A 23612-nucleotide genomic window follows, 5' to 3' on the forward strand; every position below is an offset into this window, starting at 1 on the left:
CTGGTATCTTGGCACTGTTCGTTTGATAAAGATGACACTTAAACTACTGAACGAACTTGTTGGCTTTGCTTTTCTTTTTTTTAAAATTAATATCAAGGAAGGCCAGAGACAGTGCTCCACTTAGAACTCTTAAGCAAATGCAAATATTAACATCAGGACCTCTGCAGTGAGATTTTACAAGGATTAAAGAAAGGGAGTTACAAAGCATAAGACATCTGATATTAGCGTGTGTGATAGGCTGATAGCCTCTTTATTTTCTTGATCCTTTCTCCTCAAAAAGATGCATCTTAGAATCTAACTTTTCAAAATTGCATAGTAATTGCACTTATTAGATGGACTGTAGTGTTTTATACTCTGTTTTTGTTGAAAGCATTGACATACAGGAGAAGCTCTGCCGTATTTCTTTACAAGATAGATGCTTTACATGCTGATGGTGACACTTCTTTTAGGCTATCAGGAGAGTCTAGCTTTTAGACCTAGCGTTTTAAATATCTTGTGACTTGTTAAAGATGTCTATGTCAGATTCAAGTTATAGGTTAGGAAAAATTTTTATTTAGCAATCAAGGACAAATTTACCTTGAAAAGATATGGGGGGAGGGGGGAGCAGTATCAAAGGCCTCTTCTCCCTCCAGAAATATTGCTTCTTCAGTGTTCTTCAGTTTGCTACTTTTTATCCAATATTAGTACATTCTTCAGTTGTTAAGTTTGGATTAGTTTTCAGTTAACAAAAGTGGAATTTTTCAAGGGATGGTGAATTATACCTCTACTCCACTTCCCAAGCCCCCTCCACTCAGCTTTGATCTTATGGATCACATCTTGTCATGTCCATTGGGTTGAAGGGTCATGAGAAGAGAGCATTGGTTCAGTAACTGCTTCCTTCCTGAGGCTGCTGTGATTTCTGGAGTGTCTGGGCTTCTTTTGAAATTCTTATATGGCAGCTCTCTTGAACTTTCTTCCATAATTATCCTTCACACAAACTGTATTGGAGAGGTTGTGAAATGACATGTCTCTCTTTTACTCTGGGCCTTTTTTCTAAAATTAGTAAAATACACAGTCCTTGTATCTTTGGACCAATCAAGCCTCTGTTTTAATTCTATGTAGTTATTAATTTTGGTCCCTGCATATGCCCCAAATCAGGGTCTATACACAAATCCTTGGCTTTGAAGGTTTTATAGCCCCAGAGGAACAAAGATTAATCATAATTATGTTATCTTCCTGAAAATCTCAGACCGTGCTTCCTTTTTAAGAGCACAGATGATTCCTGAAGCAACAGGAAACAAAGCTGAGAAGTTTTTGAGCATTGCCTTTTCTTTGCCGTTGTCCGGGAAAGGGAGTATGGCTCTCCCAAGACTGTCCAAATTATTTTCCTATCAGGTGACTTAAGTAACAAATGTCCTTCTCGATTCTCATCTCTTTTTTTTCTTGGCAAATATGATTTCACCATCCTATTCCCCTTGCACACAATAACTCACGCCTTCCTTTGAGCTCCCGCCACCCTCCAGGTGGCTGTGCTATCACATTTAACACGTTGCAGTAAAATTTGGCACGAGCCTCTCCTCCACTGTAGTCTCTGATCTTCTCCAGGTCAAGAGGCATGTATTATTCATCACTGATGAATAGCATGGCAAATAGCATGCACATAGTTTTTGCTTAGTAGGTGTATGTTGAATGAATGAATAGCCGTCATGTAACATGAACATTGTAACATGTAACGTAGCAAGAACACTGACCATTGTATGACACAGTAACCATGTTGCTCTCATATTGGAAAGAGTTGTACTTCTCTTGAACTATTGTGTGTGTGTGTGTGTGTGTGCGCGCGCGTGCATGTGTGCATGCCTCTGAAACATCTGCTGGAAAAAGCACATTGGAATGAATGTATAGCTCATTTTTAGCAAATAGTACTTTGATACCCCACTCCTGATGCAGTCTTAGTTTATTTTCTATTTGCCTCATTTCTCTCATTTTTATTTTATCTTACGTAGATTATATGTCTTTATAAACTACTTAAAACCCTTTTAGGAACATTAGTTAAACTTTCATATTTTATAGGAATAATAAAGAAGCATAAAGAGAGTCCAGTACCTCTTTGCTGAGGAGGAAAGTAGGGGAAAAAACACCCTGAGAATGCTATTTACTATTACCCAGGTACTGAAATAACATGATAGGCAGCTTATTTACAAAGCTGCCTCAGCTGCCAAAGAAAATGTCTTCCAAGGACAGTAACATAGCTGTGAAAAGAAGAGCTTAGTCGTAACAAAGGAGACCACTGTGATGGCATGTGTTCCTTTACCCTTCAAAACAGCAGCCATCGGGAAACACATCCCTAAGCTGTTAGGCAATCTGCATCCGAACATGAAGACTTCATCACACCTGACCTTTATGTGGTTTTAAACCTAGGATTTAGTGCAAACAATTTTGGGTTACCTCAGCAGTACCAATTGAAGATTTAAACATATATTTTTTAAAGATTGCATGTCTGTCTTAGCTTTCAAATGACTAAATATTGACCCAGAGCCTTAACGTTTTGTTTTTCGTTTTTTGTTTAATTTTTTTGTAATTGACTTACACTATATATTAGTTTCAGGAATACTGCATAGTAATTCAATATTTTTATACATTACAAAATGATCACAATAAATCTAATAACCATCTGCTACCACACAAAGTTATTACAATACTATTGCCTATATTTCCTATGCTGTACATTGCATCCTTGTGACTTATTTATTGATATTTTATAACCGAAGTTTGTCCCATTTAATCCCCTTCCCCTACTTCACCCAGCCACTCCCCCTTCCTGGCAACTACCAGCTTGTTCTTTGTTTCTATGAGTCTGTTTCTGTTTTATTATGTTTGTTCGTTTGTTTTGTATTTTAGATTCCCTGTATAAGTGAAATCATATGGTATTTGTCTTTCTCTGTCTGACTTATTTCTCTTAACATAATACCCTCTGGGTCCATTCATGTTGTCATAAATGGCAAGATTTCTTTCTTCTTTATAGCTGAGTAATATTCCATTGTGTGTGTGTGTGTTTATATACACCACATCTTCTTTATCCATTCATCCGTCGATGGATACTTAGGTTGCTTCCATATCTTAGCTATTGTAAATAATGCTTCAGTGAACTTTGGGGTGCATATATCTTTTTGAATTACTGTTTTCATTTTCTTGGGAAAAATACCCAGAAGTGGAATTCTTGCTGGGTTATATGGTAGCACTATTTTTAATTTTTTCATTCAAGTCACTGCTATGGGTGTTAAAGGAAATGCTTGCTCTTCTGAGAAATGGTGTTGGACCTTAAGTTAGAGGTGATGATGACTTTGTGGATAAGCTTGCTATAACAAAAAAAGTCAGTGATATTCACCAAATACATGAAACAATCTGAATACAGTTAAATGCCACATATAATTTCTATTCACAAGTTCACATTACAGTGTTTCAGCAAAGTAATTTAACGAATTCACACGCTAAAGTGAATGGTAACGGCTGTCCTTTATTGAGTCTTTACCACATGTGAGGCATTGTGCTAAGCACTTTAATCAAGTTAATCTAATTTAATTCTCACAACACATTTATGAAAAAAATAGATTTTATTCATATTTTATAAACAAGGATACTGAAGCTCAGAGAGGTAACTTCACTTGCCCATAGTCACACAGCTATTAAGTAGCAGCCAAGGTTCAAAGCCAGGCCCATCTGATTCAGAGTCCACATCTGTAAGCACTTCACTTTCTCACTCCCTGTTTTGTGAAATCATCATATTCTTCCTGTCTTCCATTTAGAATGTCCCAGGCAGTAGTGGGTTTTGATGCATTTTCACCCATAATCAAAGCCAGTTAGTCTCTGTTTTTAGTGATAACAGGCAGCAGAATCTTCAAGCAAGTGTTTGATTTAGAGGAGATGATATCTCCTGACTCCTCTCTCCACACACCTGAGTAATAGGCCTTCAAATGAGTTATGAGGAACAGTCTTGACATTTGGTAAGATTTTATCATAAAAGTACATGATACCCTCCCAGACAGCATGTATATCACACTCTTGCATTTTCAGCATGTTTTAAAAATTATTTCCATTTTGTGGCACATGAAACTTTCATTTGAAGAAAGAGAGAATAAGAAATAAAAAAGAGAATACACTAGTATACCATCATAAAGGGAAGTTTTTCAAGACTTTAGCTGGCCCAGCTCTACATTTAAGAAGTTTGGCTACAATGAAAAAGTTAAGAATTTTAGCCAAAAAAAAAATCTTTACTGCATGTTAGATCATGATATTTTTTAATTAAAAGAAATTCAGAAAATTCATGAAGGAGATAGCCTTAATTTTTTTAAGACAGGTTTTGGACTATTTGGGTTTTTCTCATACATTCATGATTATGCTCAGAAAGTAATATTACTCTGCTGTTCCCATTTCATTTCACTGCCCTGAAATCCTGTTGTTGAAATTACAGGACTTGAAAATAACAGGAACATCCTGTTGTCAAAAATAAATTCCTTAGGATAAAGTATTAATTCAACTGAAGCCAGTTTTTTTTGGAGGGTGGGAAGTTCCTCAGTGGGAGGGGAGCTTATGAATGACAGTGCCATTCACTGCCCTTTCTTCATATCTTTGGATTCACTGGCCTTTTTTCATATGTTTGCTGTATCTCTAACTAAATGAAATTTATTCTTTCGTATGAATATTTATATGTTGCAAAAACTTAATATGTGGTGTCATTACAAACTTTCATGAGAGGGATAAGTAAGGTCTAAGCTGTTTGGGTCACTACTATTGAGTATTATATTCAGAAATATGCATGTTTATTGTTTCTATGATTTATTCAGTAGTCCCCTAGCCCCTGGGAATTCATATGCAAGGTAAAATAAAACACTGGGGACACTTCCTAAAAAAGGAATTTTTAGATTATTAGCAGAATATGGCCCCTGAAAACATTGGGGTTATTTTTCTTGAGTCTGACTTATGCTTTGGACCCTCATTTGGAACACTGACTCAGGAGTTTAGACAGTCAGGTTCTGGGCAGGCCTCAGAAGTCCTTGGTTCTTGGGTTCTTCACCCATACAGCTAGAGTGAGGGTGGAATGACCTTTATTATTTCTTCTAGTTTTAAGATTCTATGAAGAAAAAATGCCTTCGTGAAAGGAGGAGGTACAGTTATCTTTCCGGTGGGCGGGTTGGGTTGATGGGACATTCACAATGCCTTGCTTTCTGATAGTCAACATTGGGAGTCCTTCAGCAGTCACCCCATCCAGACTATGGGCTTCCCAGTGGCTTGAAACTCTCCCTCTTCTAGAAAACCATCAGCTAATTGGCCTTTTCCCTCCAGAACTGTTTGCCTTCTCCTTAGAGGACAGCAGGTAAGAAGCCATCCGTTCAAATGCCTAGAGAAGCCCCTGAACCCAGCTCTGTCTCCTGCTGCTGACATTTCTGGGCCAGGCCTGTTTGTCAGCCTGTGGCAGTGCAATAATGTTATGTTGGACTTCCTTGAGGGTTACCTACCTCTTTTTGAATGACCCATAATTACCTTGACTTTTCAAGTTGGAACCAAGTTTCAACAATGGCTTTGCAGAAACACAGATGAGTCATGCGGAAAAGCTGCAAAGGGAAAGTTTTCCTCTTTCCCCTCTTGCAGAGCCTCTGTGGACAAAGGCGGATCATCTTATTTGCATGACTAAATCACAATAAGTATCTGCTGATTGGCAAGGAATTCCAGAGGGAAAAAGCTGATTATCAAACCCCACCTCTTCCATGAAGTCTTCCCTGACTACCGCAGTTTAAAGACTTTTCTATCGTTAAACTAGTACTATTCAGCACTTTTCCCTAACAGATAAAAAAGGTGCTAGGTGTTCACACTTCCCTCTCTACTATTTGGTATCTTCTTTTTATTCAAATACAGGTTAAGTCTTGTATAGACATAAGAGGATTTGGGGCTTAGTAATAGCTGATATATATATAATCATCATAAATATCTTTATTGAGCACCTACAGTGTTCCAGGCTCCCATCCAAGAGCTTTACATTCAGTTCTCACTCCACTCTTATGAGGCAGATGCTGTTGTTCACTCCATTTTATTTTTTAGGAAACTGAGGTATAGAGAAGCTCAATACCGGCCCAGGTCACAGAGTCAGTAAAAGGTATACCTAGGATTGACTCAAGACAGCCTGCTTCCAGAGCCTTCATTCTTAACAGTACACTCTTTTTTTTGTAGGCAGTATTATCCTGATGCAGTAAGAGACTTTTTCCTACTCTGTCCTTCTTCCCGCACATAAATTGTCAATAGCAACATCATTTTCTTTTGAGAAAATTCTTTACATAAATCATAAAGGAAATCATTTTATATCTATGTATCTGGTATCTAGTGTAAGACTTTCCAACTTCAGACTTTCAAATGTTGCTTCTACATCTGTATGATCTAATCCTTGAGATTTCAAAACTTCAAGGAAAGTGAAATGTGTCATTTCCCATCAAAGCTGGGGATTCCCCATAGAGTGGACAGAATTTTGGCCTCCATTTGCTTCCAGTTTTACTTTCCTTTTCTGAAATTAATCCATAAACTCTATCTCGTTTCCCCCAGATATTTTGGCCTATATTTCTTAACCATTTAAGCATTTATTAGATATCCCTCACTTGTTGGCAGTGTATTGTGGGATTTTATAATGTTCTCTCATTGTTGCATCGTACTTCTCTTGCTCCAAGACCCTTCAGGGAAGAAGTTATGCCTTTTACATTTGCTAAGTTTCCAGCTGTAACTGCAACGTTGCAGGAGGTATAAAAATACTCAATAAATATCCATTAATTGTAGTATCATAAACCAGCTCTAACAACGACCCAGTATGAACATATTAAGGGTGTTTAGATATCTTAAAACACATCTTTGATGTGCTAACCCATTACTCTGAAGACCAACATCCTTAAATATTTGTTCAATAAAAAATTCAGCACATCACATTGAATTGAACTCAGCAACAGAGTATTGGAATTGAGACATATCTATGTTATCTACAACTTGACATAATGACCTTGAAATAATTGACGTTATCACCTCGTCTACTTAACATTATCCTGTTTTCTCAATAGTTAAAAGTTAACACTGTTGTTTCCAGGATTACAATTTTACAGAAAGCACAAGGAAGTGTATAGTGTATTTTAAACAGGGTATGACTAACTTCAATTAACAATTTCTTAGTGATTTTAAGTCAATCTTTAGGAACATTACTTATTGCAATGTGTTATAAATTTTAATGTGAGTATAGATGATACAAGATGTGGGTATGACTGAGCATTCACTCCTACAGGGAATGCTCTAGGCATTTTTTCTTGGAGTATCTGCAACTTTCACATAAAGTCAGAGAAATCTGTGGGCCTAATCTTCAGGACAGTGTAATGTGGCTACTGTTTAGTAGTATATAGTCGATTAAAAGTTAGATTATCCTTCTACCAAGTGATTTTGCCCTTTTGAAAAATGATTACCATTGCTGTCAGGATTTTTTGCCACTTGAAACACCTATATCATTAATAGAGTGGCCACAGTGACACTTTTGTAAGCATAGACCTGCACTTCTACCTTTCTCATAATTTCCATGGGCTCTAAATGAAACACTACAAGTGTGTTCTAAGACTGTTTGTGGAGGGAACAGTATTCCAAAATCTACAAAGTCTTAATCAGGAAAAGGAGAGAATATTTATGCTCTCATGAAACATAGCCCCTAACTTCTTCTAAACTATTCCTAAATGTTATGAGTTTATTGAAATCACAGATTCAAAGCACAAAAAATAAAAAATTATATCTCCAACGTCAATCTAAAATCAGAAAGTATGGATACTTCATCCTGCCTGTGTGATGAGGGATTAGCCTCACCTGAATCTGCTTTCCTGCTTTCCTCACTCTGTTGCTGAGTCCAGGTCAATCTGATGTGCTGAATTTTTTATTGAACAAATATTTAAGGATGTTGGTCTTCAGAGTAATGGGTTAGCACATCAAAGATGTGTTTTAAGATATCTAAACACCCTTAATATGTTCATACTGGGTGGTTGTTAGAGCTGGTCTATGATACTACAATTAATGAGTATTTTCTGAGTATCGTTGTCCATAAGTGCAATTGTGAATGAAGATGGGGGTGCAAAAAGATAAATATTTCTTGCACTTTAATCTTGTATTCCCACGGTCACCTCTATCACCTTTTCAGATACAAGAAGGTGATAGAATTAGTCAGAAAAAAACTTTTTAGCCAACCATTCAGAGGCTTGGTAAGCAAGAGGTTAAGGAGGACACCTTTGAATGCTCTAGGACAATGACATTTTCCAGTACCTATCCATTTTGTTTTATGAGGACATAGAGCATTAGTACATGCAAAAAGTAACGAGTCAGACCTTATTCTGATTAAATCCTGAAGGGGCTTGATTCACTGGAACCTACCTGGAGCGCAGTTGACAAGCACTGTCCACTGGACCGATTTCAACAGTATCATCAAGTTGTTAAGGGGACAGACTGCTCAGACTTGAGTTTCTTGGAAAAAGAACAAAAAGAAAAGGTCATTTGGGGGTATCATGATTTTCAGACTGTTTTTTATCAATTCTTTCTACGCTGTTAATACTTTTAAGTTTTTAATGAGCAAATTATGTACAATACAAGGCTGCATTTTAGTGTATGTAGTATATCTGACTACTTCAAAATTTTAGGCAGTTTAATATTCACTGAATCAAAATATCTGCTCCTTTTGAAGTAGATGAAACAGTATTGCTTGGATATGTCCACATTTTTCTTAGCTCAATCTTTTCAAGTAATATAAGCATGTGGATACATTTTAAATACTAAAAGGTGAGACTGATTCTTATTCTTTGATCACTTGTCAATGCATAGAATTAGATAGCAATGCTAACCATGGAGTAGATTTGAGCTCTGAAACTGGTAGACATGGCAGTGATATTGGCAGGAAATGAGGTGTAGTTGGACCTCAGAGGACCTGGAATTAAAATGCTGAAAACCAGACCACACTCTTCATCTCTCAGGGACACAGAGTCTCACTTCTTGTTGTGGTGGACATCTCAATGATCCTCCCAACCCTTGCCTCCCCCCGCCATTTTTCTATCCATTTATTCTCTATATTCATTGTGTGTTTACTCCAAGATGGCTGTTTGCCCTGAACTTAGAATGATTCTAGTGCCCACTACTCACTGGCAATTATCCATGTGAAATTCTCAAGAGCAAAAAACTGATTGGCTCAGCTCAACGTTTAGAGCAGAGTCACCAAGTTATAAATCAGGGGCAAGCCAGAAGAATGGCTGTCTTTGGGTCAGGTATCCATCTCAGAGCTAGTCACCTGTATTTGGGTGATCTGTGGGTGGGGTGTGAGGATAGAGGCATATGGAACACAGGCTCTTCCAGAACCCTTGAGCAGTGTCGGCAGTTATGGAACATGTCTATTGTGCCCACAACTAACAGAATCCTTATTCCTTCAAGGGTTGTTTAGGTGCAGCGGATTGAGTATTTACATCCCATCCACACCTGTCACAGCCCAGCACTCCCCTTCTTGTTTTGTTCCACCGGTCTGCAGATCGCTTGTGTCCTCTCTCACTTTATTCGCTATCTCTCTCTCCTTTTCTGTAACGAGAATGTTCAGGTTGCCAATCCCAGGCTTCTAGATGTGACAGAAGCTAATTGCCAGGCTTCTAAATATGACAGATCTCTGTTTCTCTATCCCTTTTGCTTCCTGCTGCTTTTCTCTCTCTGGTTCTTCAGGCTGCTGTGACCACCATGTGCTGCAAAATCTCTGGGCCTGATTCTCCTTGGGGTTACACTTGGCTTCACTGCCAAATAGATGTAAAGATTAGTTAATTTTGTTAATTACTTTAAGCTACTTTATGCCTCATGAGTGCGCTAGAAGAGTGCTTCTCCAACTTTTCAATGTGCACATGAAACACGTGGGGATCTTGTTAAACTGTAGTTTCAGGAGCTCCATCATGGAGTGTGAGATTCTGCATTTATAGCAAACTCCCAGGTAGTGTTGATGATGCTGATGAATTAACAATGCTTTGAATAGAAGATTAGATTGACTTATTGTAACTATGATCTTCTTGATGGGAAGGACCGTGCCTTAGGCATCTTCATCTGCCCTTCCATGTCCAGCACCATACCTGATACGTGAGAGATATTCAAATGTTGCTTGGACTTTGATTAAACTAAGCACACAGGAAACACAGGATTTTCTATGCCTACTTTTTTTAAAGTGAGTGGTTTCAAAGACTGCTAAAAATCAGTGAAATAAATAAACATTTCTTAAGGGTCTGATTATGCAAAGGACTAGGAGAAATATTTTAAAAATTACAGTCCAAGTCCTCAAGGAAACACTGTCCTACTAACTCTAATATGTCTTTGCTAGAATTGTGAAATAATTTTAGAATTGTAGGGGTAGCAGAATGAGCCTATTTATGCTATAGCATTTGACCTCATATACTTTGTGTCATTTTTCCATACGTACAATGAGGCTAACGGGACTGTTATGATATTTATGTGTGATAATACATGTAAGGATTGAGTTTCATGCCTGGCACATAGTAAATGATCACTGCTAATACTGTTAGTAGTGGTAGAAGAAGTAGAAACAGTAGTAGTAATATTTAAGATTGTTTTCATTACTAGCTAATTCAGCTTAAGAAAATACTTTGCTCTTCCTCTTCTTCTCTAAGTCCATACATCATCCTAATATGAGATTTCACTTTGTAGGGCTTATCTGCAATTTAGTCTTAATATTATTCTTGTTTAGAGTTTAAAGGAAAATGAATTTTAGAATTCAGTTGTATGCACTACAACAGAAGGACTTCTAGAAGAATTTATTTTCCTAACTTGCAGCTAGTTAAACAGTTATTTTCTCTTCACTCCAATGTCTTCATAAATTTATTCCTGAGAAAAAAATGAATGTGCTTAAAGGGCTCTCTCTAAACCTCTCCAGTCATTTTGGATGGGACAGGAAATGCACACATATACACAGAAATACATGCATACATACATACATACATAACTTCACAGGTGAATTAAAAGTGTGTGTTAAATAATAACATCATCTTTGGAAAGAAAGTAAATTGAGCGGGCAAGGAAAGGAATATTGAACTCATAAGTATTGGCTTAGATATTATTTATAAGCATCTACATAATGAATAACATCTGTATTCTTCAACTAATAGGGCCAATACATCGATGTATTGTACTTTCTACACAAAGTAGGACTCAGTTTGCAACAAGTGAACAATTCTTGATTCATCATACATTTTAAAATTTCTGGAATAAAACTGACAGACCATCTCTTTTTTTCCCATATAAAGTAGGGGCATCACCATGAGTTTCCACGTGGAAAAGAAAAAGCTGGTTGGAGCAGCAAATGTAACCGTGACATAGGTACCATCATTAGAGAAATCTCCCCTCCTGGGGGAGATTGGCACATGAGCCTATGAGTCATAACTATTATCATTGTCTTGTTGAGGAGAAGTACTTATAAAGACCTTAGAAACAAACATCTATTATCCTTTCATTACCTAGTTCCGTTTTCATTACCTATGTAACCCAGATGTAACGCACATGTCAGCTGCCTGGATTGCTTCATGTCCTGCAGTGCGCCAGGGTCAGCTTGTTCTCTAGAATATAATTTAAATGGACTCAAATTACAGTTTCACGTACAGGGAGTTCCCAGCATCTCTTCCAATATTTTTAGCAGTTGTAAGTGAAGCTTTTGTCTCTCCTGGACTCTTTGCTTCTGAGCCCCTCCTTATGCTGATTTCATACAAGAATAAAAAAAAATTGAAATACCGTATACCACCCACATAATTTTTTTTAATCAAGTTGGGTGATACAAGTAGAAACACTTCAATAAGTATAAAGAGCTACCTGGGCGGGGTGGGGTGAGGGAGTAATAATAATCTTACTAAATGAGAAAGTGACATAAGGCATTGTGAATGCTCCAGGGTAGACGTGAAGAGGAAAAACTGAAGATAGTGAAACAACATCCACTCATTTCATCTGGCTTAAAATAGAGAAAAAGATGAAGTCCTGGCAAGATTTTGAAATAAAGTAGGATTGTCTGAGGGTTATAATAAGAAAGAAAATTTACCCGTGAAACTTTAAAAGGGAACAGCAAAAGTTAGTCATGTGATTACAAGAACCCCAAAGAATATTTAACACCAAAAGAGAGAAGGGTCACCAGAATGCTTTGAAGCTGGTTGAGCTAGTAATTACAAGGAACAACTTTCCTCGCCCTTTTTAAGAAAGCAAATCCACATGGCCTTTGTCTCATTTTCTGGTAACTGCCACAGCTGTCCTTGAAGCAATAGTTGCCAGCAGGTTAATCAGCTGCTTCCACAGCCCTGTGTATGCAGAGTATTCAGTCTGCTTGTTTCTTACATTACATTGTTTTTCCAAGAATTTGTTCCCAGCCTTACTTCAGAAACTGTTTTGAACGTGATATTCAGTTTCCTAACTCCCCACATCACTTTCATGTGATCTAATCTTCAGACTACCTGGATGTACTGTACATCTTGTTCAGTTGGACTAAAGAAAATTCTGGTTAGTGAGGCTTTTTTTTTCCTTTAAGGGTAGGGTATAGTTCATTTTATCTTGGGAACTTTTAAACGTATGTCGCAAGTTTTATTCTACATCAGTAGAAATTCCATTCAGACAAGACTGATCAGAAACTTAGAATACGTATTAGCTTTAAAGGAAAAAGTTCAATGAGAATTTAAAACAAGGAAGTGTTAGTATGTCAGATAGAATGTAGAATGACATAGCCAGCTCCACCTGCATTCCGTGGCCCAAGTCGCATGAGTAGGGTCCCTGACTGCGGCCTGAGCTTGTGGGTTACCCTTTCAGCCCTGTCTCATTTGCAGCTGTTAGTGTTGCAGGAGAGTTGTCTGACCCCCTAATCCCTAAGAGAGGTAGTACACAAGGCAGAGAGTTTTTGTTGGAGGGAGACTGGGATGGAGTCCCAGCTGGACAGGAGTGGGCCGGGGAAGCCCCTGCCGGACTGTAGTACCTGAGCAGGAGAGGAAGGCAGGAGGGGCTGCAAACAGGGCAGGCGCGCTGGGGGCCCAAGCCCTGCTCATTCATGATCTGGCCCCATGCTGACCAGGTGGAGGACAAACTTAGGGCACTCTCACCAGCCTGATGCTAATGAGAGGCCACGATTTGTAGGGCTCTGAAGAAACAGAGGGGAAAAGGGTTGCTTCAGGATTAGATAATTTTCCTGCCCCTTTCTCTGAAAGAATGGCCCAGCGTGGCCACGTCACTGTACAAACAGGGAGAATTGCAAATGAGATTGTGAAGAGCTATGACACTTCGGGAATTTCTCCCCTCTTCCCAAAGCCACTGCAAACATGCCTGGTTACTTCTAACCTCCCAGAGGTCCACTTTGCCCAATTTATTTTTTGACCAGGATCGCATGGCACTCATTGAAGTCCTCCTTTCAAATGTTTTCCTCTAAAATAAAGGAAAGTTTTCAGGAAAGCACTTCAGATAGAGAGGTGAGAACCAAACATGGCCAGCCGCCGGCAAGTGTAGATGTTGGAGAGCCAAACCTATACGCCATAAGACTGTGTACAAAATGTTTATTATCCTAAAACAGCTCACAGTAGATTCGGTAATTATCCCCATTTTACAGCCTGAAATTGACTTGTGATGACATTTTTCAAGATAAAAAATAAAACACTGAAGCCCGTGTGACTTCCTTTGTCAGTGTCTGTGTTTGTCTAAGCCGCTTTAAGCCAGCCTGTGGCAGTGAATCCATAATTCAGGTGAACACAATAAGAAATCATTTAAAGCCAATGTACATAAAAACAAGTAGCCAACCTGACCCCTATTTTTAGTGCAGAAATATATTCAAGATCAAAGCCATTCGTGTTTGCCTGTTTTATTTAATCACATGCCTTTTACCTGGAAGATGTGGGTCTTATGGCATACAAATGAGTGTACAGGGAAGGATTCAGGCATTATGCTGTCCAAATTAAATTTTAAAAGCCAGAAAATTCATCATTCTGACATCTCTTTGCAGATGCAGAATGTGTGTTGAAATATCTCTTGAAATGTGTCTTGTTTACTTGAGGAATACATTTAGCAGATCATATTAATTAGAAATGATATCTGAGTAAAGTCTTTAATAACGTATCTCTTTTTAAACATAAAATCAAAGGGAATGATTTCCCAAGTTGCAAGAATGGGTGTTTCCCCTGATTACCTATAGTTTGGATTTTGAGGTTTTCTTCTTAATAAGTTATATTTTTTTCCTTGAGTTATCAGCATCCATTATTTTTGGCTATATTACAATCTAGGTTTGCAGATATTATGTATTAAAAAATGGAGAAGTTGGGGAAAATATTTCACAAGAGACATTCTCTACTATTAAGATTTCTTGTAAAGTATTATTGCCATATAAGTTGTAGGAGGTGTGTCCTCTATAAGAATACCTCAGAAGCACAATTTTAGATACTGAGAACCTATTTAACAGTCCTCCATTTTGAGATTTTTTTGTGAAAGATTTTATATGAACAAGATGATTTTTATAACCCGTGAGTAAAATCTTCCAATTACATCTCTAAAACCATTTTCCATGGAATTTCAGTATTACCAAAATATATAAATAATGTTAAGTTTACCTTAAACCTCATTGATCTAAATGAACTCCAGTAATAATAGATACAGTTATGCAGTATAGCTTCTAAATGGAAAATTGTCATCATTTTCAAGAGAATGAATGGCTCTAGGGAAATGTACAGCTTAGGAATGACAAAACTGTCATTCAAGCAGAGAACAAAATTGTGGAAATTACAGAGTTGAGCCCTGGGAATCTTCAAATATGCCTTTAAACAATACCTTCTTCAAACTAGTGGTTACCAGTGGGGAGAGGGAAAGGGGAAAGGCAATATAGCGGTAGAACTATTAGGTATAAAACAGGTAGGAACTAAGAGGTAGGAACTATTAGGTATAAAATAAGCTGCAAGGGTATATTGTACAACACAGGGAATATAGCCAATATTTTATAACAACTATAAATGAAGTATAATCTTTAAAAATTGTGAATCACTGTATCGTACACCTGTAACTTACATAATATTGTACAACAACTATACTTCAATAAAAAAATAAAAAGAAAAGATAAAAGAAAACAATACCTTCCCTCATGTGGTCCCTAGTGAAACCGTGGTCTCATTAGACGAAGAAGACAGAGCTGGAAAAGCAAGTATGCGTTTCTGAAATTTCTTTGGCCGTAACCTTTTTTTGAAGTTTTCTGAGCACCTCAGGATATGCATGTTCCATGGAACCTACTTTGTGAAGCAGTGAGTTAGATTTAGTCATGTAGCCTCTACCCAAACAGAGCTCCAATTTGGCAAGCCAGAAAGTTGCTTTTGCCAACATTTAGGTACAAAGAGCTAGTATAAAGCGGTGATGTAATGCATGGTGCATTTAGAAATGTTTGTGTTGAAGCTGAGTTATCTCTTCGCTTGTCTCTTCCAGGTGTTTCATCCCAAACATCTATGCAGCTCTGTTCAGTGCAGCTCTTGTTCCGTTAATGTGCCTCGTGGTAGTACTTGTGGTGTTCATCCATGCCTACCAGGTGAAGCCACAGTGGAAAGCATATGATGATGTCTTCAGAGGAAGAACAAATGCTGCAGGTTTGAAAGAAACTGTATTTGTATTTTAAGATGGGGACTTTTAATGGAGGGAAAAGATCACTGAATATTCTTTATCAAGAAAAGGAGTGAGGTTCAACTCAGCTTTCAGCTCTGAAGCCATAAGTTAAATTATAGTTCTCCAATTTCTCCTGCTCCTTGGGACTTCCTGACATCTCTCTTTCTTCAGGGCTCTGCAGGTTTTACTGCTGATGCCAGTTTTGTCCCTAAGACATTAATATTCAAGTAAATGACTCACAGCCTTTGGGAGCTGCTTCCCCAAGTGTTGTTTTTTTTTTTTTTAATACTTTATTTATTTATTTATTATTTATTTATGGCTGTGTTGGGTCTCAGTTTTCGTGTGAGGGCTTTCTCTAGTTGCGGCAAGTGGGGGCCACTCTTCATCGCGGTGCGGGGGCCGCTCTTCATCGCGGTGCGCGGGCCTTTCACTATCGCAGCCCCTCCCGTTGCGGGGCACAGGCTCCAGACGCGCAGGCTCAGTAGTTGTGGCTCACGGGCCCAGTTGCTCCGCGGCATGTGGGATCTTCCCAGACCAGGGCTCGAACCCGTCCCCAAGTGTTCTTCAACTCAAGCATTAACAACCTGTGTTCAACCTGTGAAATCTGTTCATTTCTTTCAGATTCTGAGACTTCATCACACACCTCCATAATGCTTGGGAGTGCTGTATTTTGCATGTGGAGTTCTGACTGTGATGACAAATGTTTAAAAACATATGTGACCAGACAGCTTCATAAGTGGCTACACATGTCTGGTTATTTAAGAGTACAGTGTTTCCAGCTCAAATTGGCTCTCACTACAGCTCATTTTTTCCCTTTGAATCATACTTAACACAGGTTTTTATGATGTGTTTCTTTTTCTGTTGTTAGATTAGCGTCTCTTAGGAATTTTTTTAAGGAACAATAACCAAACACCTACATACAGAAAACTCACTCTGAAATGGTTTGAGTGATATTAGGGAGAATCTAATGAGCTGGGGGTGGGGGGATCCCTCTTGGGCCAAGAGGAAGACTAGTCTTTTCTAAGCTTTTACAAATCTAAAGCCAAATGAATGGAGAAGTTCTTCACTTTTTAAGTGCTTTTCAGAGTTTAAGCAAGATACCATATATGAAGTCCCTGGAATACATAATATAATAATGTCTAATACATTATTAGAGACTCAATAGATATTGTCATTTATAGGCTAATAAAAGGATTCATTCTAATATAAGAAAAGCCTCTAGCTCCTAAACTGTGTCAGGGAAGATACAAAAAGATTTTCCTTGTTGTGTAAAGAGAAGGGACTCTTTTGTTATTAGTCTGTGGGGTAGTTTGTAGGATAGTTGTATCTAGCCAACTCTTCCCTCTTCTCTCTCATTTAGCATGCAATTATTATGTGGGCAGAAATATTATTTAAGGTTATGATTAATCTTAGATTCTTCAGTTAAAAAAGCAATATTCAATATAGAAATCCTACTTTTTCACGGGGTATAGAATTTATCTAGAAGCTATGCTTTTATTCAACTTGAGATTCATTTTATTAAAATGCATATTCTCTTTTGAAGGAAAAGTTTGTTTCTTTCCCCAAATAACCGGATTTATTTTGTTACGTATATTATATAAAAGTGCCAATGTTTGCATGTTTTCAATAATGATAACATCATACGGGTCTCACCTAACGAGTTAGTCCTTTCATGCCTGAATCACCCCTGTGCCTTTTGGATATGATCCATCACGGTTACAGTAGATAAACAATGCTCTGATTATCTGAAAAACAGCCCTCAAGCATTGAACATAATGCTAAAAGTGCTAGCACACTTCTATCTCAACTAGCAAAACCTCTCTTGCAATGAAATATTAATAGAAGCATTGCTCTTATTGTAGCTTTTCAAATAAAAAAAATTATGGCAGTTCTGATTCCCCTATTCCCACTCAAACTAACAGTCATTATCTCACTTGGACTCTTACAGTGTTTTCCTGATAGGTCACTAGTTCTAATTCTTCTCCAATATCATTTTCTCAGATGTCTATATTTCAACAAAATGGCTCCCCTCACTCTCTAGCTTTACAATCATTCAAAGTCTCTCTCATTGCCCAGAAGAAAGTCCAGGCTTTTTATAACACAAGAGTCTCTATAAGTCCACCCCTGGGCCATCTTTTCATCCCCAAGTTAGTTACCATTCAGCCTGCATTCTGACCATGCCATCAATTTACTCCTCTTACTTGTTCTTTTTTTAAAAATAAATTTTATTTATTTATTATTTATTTATTTTTGGCTGTGTTGGGTCTCCGTTGCTGTGCACAAGCTTTCTCTAGTTGAGACGAGTGGGGGCTACTCTTCGTTGCGGTTCACGGGCTTCTCATTGCGGTGGCTTCTCTTGTTGCATAGCATGGGCTCTAGGCGCACGGGCTTCAGTAGTTGCAGCACGCGGGCTCAGTAGTTGTGGCTCACGGGCTCCAGAGCGCAGGCTCAGTAGTTATGGCACATGGGCTTAGTTGCTCCATGGCATGTGGGATCTTCCCAGACCAGGACTCGAACCCACGTCCCCTGCACTGGCAGGTGGGTTCTCAACCACTGTGCCACCAGGGAAGCCCCTACTCTTACTCATCCTTAAAATTACCTGATACTGTCATCTTTGCTCATGTAAGGTGCCCTCTATGAACTCCTCATCATCAGTTGATAAAACTCATGTGTTTAGTAAATAATGTGAGAAAATGTGGATGAAAGAGAGGTGGAAGGTGCTTATTACCCTTCCATAATCTTCATTATCTCCCCAAAGCTGTCCTAAATAAACCCATAATCTAAGTAAAAGTGGTGTGCTGAACGAACACAAGTTAATCCCTAGGAAGCCCTTCCAGCAAGATACTGCTCACTCTTTTATAGAAATCTTGGAAGCTCCCAACATGCTACCTCTTCTGTGACGCCTTTGGAATTCCCTCTTTACAGAGCCACACCAAATAAGCATTACTCATTCCTTCTTCTATACTTTTAAAGCACTTTGTTCCTGCAGCCATTACAGCACTTAGCACTTATTTCAGAATGAAATGGTGACTTGTTTTGGTGTGTGTGGCTGATTTCCTTAATAAATTATGAATTCCTTGAGGGTAAGGACCATTTATTATTCACCTCTGTATCACCAGAGCCTGGTAGAGTGCTCAGTAGATAGCAGGAGCATAATCAATATTTGTTGACTAAATGAATAAATTAATCATCAATGCACCATAAAATCTTATGATTATAGGAATGGATCCCCAAGCTAAATATAGCTTTAAGAAGAAGAGCAAGAAGAAGAGCCATATCATCAGAAGCAGAAATTATAGAATTTATCTCATTGATCTGTTTGTAGGTATCCCTTTAAAAGTTATTATTAGGACTATCATTTTTTCCTTGACTTCTCTGATTCCCAAAACTATGTGTTCAGCTTCGATCTCTAAGCTGATATCTTACATTTTATCTGAAACCTCCTTTAACTCTCTTCCATTTGAACATGCTCCACTTACCTTGAATTCAAATTTTCAAGAAAAAAAATGTCAATCTACTACTCTACCAAGGAGCATTTGATACTCTCTTTGAATCTGTCTGCTAAAATTCCATTGCATTGACCTGAAAAATATCCAGTCAAGAAGAACTGTAAATTCATGTTTTGCCCATTTCCCTGCTCCACATACATAGCAGTTAATGACAAGATATAACAAGAGAAAATTACAAAGAAGATGAATTGTGGATCAGAAAGAGCAGAAACACAAAGTATAAGCTGGGCTACTGTCAAGGACCTGATGTTTTCTGGGTCCACAAGCCTGTGAATGCAGGAGTATCTCAACTGCTGTGGTGGTAAGTTGGGAATTAAAGGTCTCACCCAAGGCCGGTAGACTGGAGCAGTAGCACCTGTAGGAAAGGAACCTGAAAAAGAGCAGCCATAGTAGCTTGGGCTTTGGCTTAGGGATCTGGGAGCCCAAAGAGAAAGCAGAGGAAGCATCTCACCAAGTTCCTGGGCCAAAATCTCTAGAGTTCAGAGTTTATCTGCCATATTCATATGTATATGTCATTATGGGGACAGAAGACCCATGACACCAAACTAGTCCTTTTTGGACAGAAGGGTTAAGTGGAGGCCACCACAAAACCATTAGACAGAATAAGGTAGCCAGAGAGAGAGAGAGAGAGAACAAGCAAGGAAGCAAATGCTTTCTACTCAAGATTAGCTGCAATATAAAAGTCCCAAACATTGGAGGAAAACTAACAAAGATAGCCCTTAAAATCAGCAGTCAAAGAGATGAATTTAACACAGAAAAAAATATAAAAAGAGAATAAACTATAAATAACTTTGTTATTTAGGCTCCTCAGAAATATAAAGTAGGAATCATCAAACTATGGCCCTGCCAGCCACTCACCTGTTTCCTCATTTTATCTATTTATTTTCTAACAGCTTCATTGAGATATAGTTTACATGCCATAAAGTTCATCTGTTTAAATTGTACAGTTCATTGGTCTTTATTATATTTATATAGTTGTGTAACTATTGCCATAATCTAATTTTAGAATATTTGCATCATCCCAAAAAAGAAATCCCATACCTGTTAGCAGTCACTCCCCATTCTCCACTTCCCTGAACCCTAGGTAACTAGTAATCAGCTTTCTATCTCTATAGATTTGTCTATTCTGGACATTTCATATAATGGGATTATAGAATAGGTGGTCTTTTATTATGTCTGGCTTCTTTCACTTAACATAGTGGTTTCAGAGTTCATCCATATTATATCATGTATCAGTACTTAGTTCTTTTTATTGCCAAATAATATTGCATTGTGTGAACATACTACATTTTGCTTTCCTATTCATCAGTTGATGGACATTTGGGTTGTTTTCACCTTTTGGCTATTATGAAGAACATTCCTATGGTCATTTATATATAAGTTTTTGTATTAACATGTGTTTTCATTTCTCTCGGGTATATGCCTAGAATTGGAATTTCTGGATCATACAGTAGCTCGATGTTTAACATTTTGAGGAACTGCCTAACTGTTTTCCAAAGTAGCTGCAGTGACCTGTTTTTGTAAGTAAAGGTTTTTTTGACACCCAGCCACACCCATTTGTTTACATATATTCTATGGCTGCTTTCACAATACAGAGTTGAGTATATGTAGCTGCAACAAAAACCATGTGGCCTGAAGAACCTAACATATTTAATATCTGGCCCTTACAGAAAATGGTTGACCATTGACCCCTGACATAAAGGAAGATGTATCCATTCAAAGTACTTAAACATAAAAAACAAAAATAGATATAAGCAAGTAAAATTAAAACAGACCAATATGAAAATGAAAAAATTTCAGTAATCTTGGCAATGAAAAATAATACTAGTTGAAAATTTTAAATATCTTGATATTTGAGATAAAATATAGATGAGACACAGAGAAGAGAGAATTAATTAATTAGAATCCGAAGCTAGGATTAAGGAATTCATGTGAAAGATACAAAAAAAGAGAAAATATGAAAACAGAGCTCAGAAGTATGAGAATACGTTGCCAGGAGAAAAGAATACAGGGAATGGAGAGAAGTCAATATCTGAAGAGGTAATGTTGAGAATTTTCTAGAATTAAAGAAAGAAATTAACATAACTACCCATAAATATCTACCTTGTTTAAAAATGGGGGGAGAGGGATAGGGGAATGCTGAAAAGTCTACTATATTAGTAAAGTTCCCACATCTGTATTTTTGAAAACTGGATAGTAAGTACCCTTTCTTTGCTTCTAATATTCTTTATTGTTAGAATAATTGGCACAAACCCCACTCAGGAGTTTGAGTCCACAGTGCAAGCAGTTGCCACTACGTTCTCTAAAAGCCAAAGCTTCAAATACAACACAGACTGGTACCAAGCCTCTTCTCTTCTTTCCTCTGAGATTCCTGCACTTTTTACACCCCGTGTATACGTTATATCTGAGAAGGAGGGCAGTTCCAATTACAGTCGGCCCTCTGTATCACCACGTTCTGCATTTGCAAATTCAACCAGCCATGGGTCGGAAAATATTTGGGAAAAAAAAATTCCAGAAAGTTCCAAAAAGCAAATCTTGAATTTGCCACACACCAGCAACTATTTACATAGCATTTACATTGTGTTTACAACTATTTACATTGTATTAGGTATTATTTTAAGTATTCCAGGGGATGTGCATAGGTTATATTCAAATAGTATGCCATTTTATATAAGGGACTTTGAGCATCCTTGGATTTTGGTATCCTGCAGGGTCCTGGAACTAATCCCCAATGGATACAGAGGGAAGACTGTAGTCTCAAGCAGATGTGGCTTAGTTCTCTACAATTCCAAGCATGCAAAATAGCCCTTTTTCCTAAGGCAGCTGAGATGGTTTATAGTTTAGTTTTATTTTGCCCTGAGTTTTTTAAAATTTATTTTAAATTTTTTTTTAAATTAATTAATTTATTTATTTTTGGCTGTGTTGGGTCTTCATTGCTGTGTGCGGGCTTTCTCTAGTTGTGGTGAGTGGGGGCTACTCTTCGTTGCGGTGCACAGCCTTCTCATTGTGGTGGCTTGTTTTGTTGTGGAGCACAGGCTCTAGGCATGTCAGCTTCAGTAGTTGTGGCATGCGGGCTCAGTAGTTGTGGTTCTCGGGCTCTAGAGCACAGGCTCAGTAGTTATGGCGGATGGGCTTAGTTGCTCCGCGGCGTGTGGGATCTTCCCAGACCAGGGATCGAACCTGTGTCCCTTGCATTGGCAGGCAGATTCATAACCACTCTGTCACCAGGGAAGTCCCCTGCATTTTTTTAATTGGTTGAGTATTTTCAGATATTACAGTTGACCCTTGAACAGCACTGATTTGAACTATGCACTTATATGCAGATTTTTTCAATAGATACGTACTAGAGTACTATACCATCCACTGTTGGTTGAATCCTCAGATGCAGAAAATACATATATATTATTATATATATAACTGTAAAGTTATATGTGGATTTTTGATTGCGAGGGGGTTTGGCACCCCTAACCTTTGCGTTGTTCAAGGCTTAACTGTATTAGATAGTAGCCTGAGAAATATATTCTCAGATAATAAATCAAGAGTTGAAAGTAAATCCCCTTTTATTACAGAAGCACAGTTTCCTAGTTTTCCAAATTATGTTAAATTTTGAGTACTTTTGGTCAAACCTTGTCAAGAGTTTTTTGTTTATTTATAAATTACCTTTAACAATGAGTAAGATGCATTATGAGAAGGAAAGGTCAATTTATAGTTTCCTTATAGCCAAGCTGTTTTTTGTTTTTTAGTAGCTAGAATGATTACGATTATTTATTTACCTTAGAGTTTTAGGTTTGGAAAACAGATGTGATTAGCTAACACCAGCATCAGCCCTGTTTGAATAACTGAAGAGCTTATATCAGTCATTTTGTTTGGGCTGGAATCTTCCATATTTCTATAGAACTGTTCTCCAAACTATTCACTCTGGTGCAGATTAGATGTGCCTGACAACAGGAGCAATTTTACATCAACACTTGTGTGTTGGTTATGTCTGCTCAGTATCAACCCCTTGACACTCTATATTTTGAGTGACTTCTTCACTCCTTGACATCCCTTAATTTCAGAGCTCAAATTTCCACTGAAATCCAAAGGAAAGGGGGAACGGAGGAAGAGCTGCTGGTAAATCAAATACACTCTGTGCTGTAGTCTCCAAAGACAGCCACTGTCAGTCCCTCCCTTTCTGAGCGTGGCTGGGACAGCGATGTCAGCTTTGCTTCCTTCTGTGCCCTTTTTGCTGCTCGACTGCTGTGAACCACATTTTCGAAGGTCGGTGGCTCCTAGTGAAATTCACTGGCCTCCTCCTCCTTCAGTGAAGTGAGTGTGCAGTGAGAATGAGTCAGGATAAGGGTATGTTCCCTGAACTAAATTTCAGTGTTTTAAACAAAGCCTGTAATTTTAGGGTTTGGTTTTGATCTCTGGCAATGATAAGCTTGTCTCTCCTTTTAG

General features: G+C 38.0%; 1 protein-coding gene across 1 annotated transcript in view; it reads left to right on the forward strand.

Moving 5' to 3' along the window:
* ADGRV1 (adhesion G protein-coupled receptor V1) overlaps window positions 1-23612 on the forward strand; it is a 540475-nt gene that overhangs the window by 427139 nt on the left and 89724 nt on the right. Inside the window, exon 87 of the mRNA XM_057540356.1 lies at window positions 15490-15647. Within this exon, the coding sequence (XP_057396339.1) occupies window positions 15490-15647 (158 nt within the window). The remainder of the gene's footprint in view (window positions 1-15489; window positions 15648-23612) is intronic.

The sequence above is a fragment of the Balaenoptera acutorostrata genome, chromosome 2, assembly GCF_949987535.1.
Source record: "Balaenoptera acutorostrata chromosome 2, mBalAcu1.1, whole genome shotgun sequence".
Lineage (NCBI taxonomy): Eukaryota > Metazoa > Chordata > Mammalia > Artiodactyla > Balaenopteridae > Balaenoptera > Balaenoptera acutorostrata.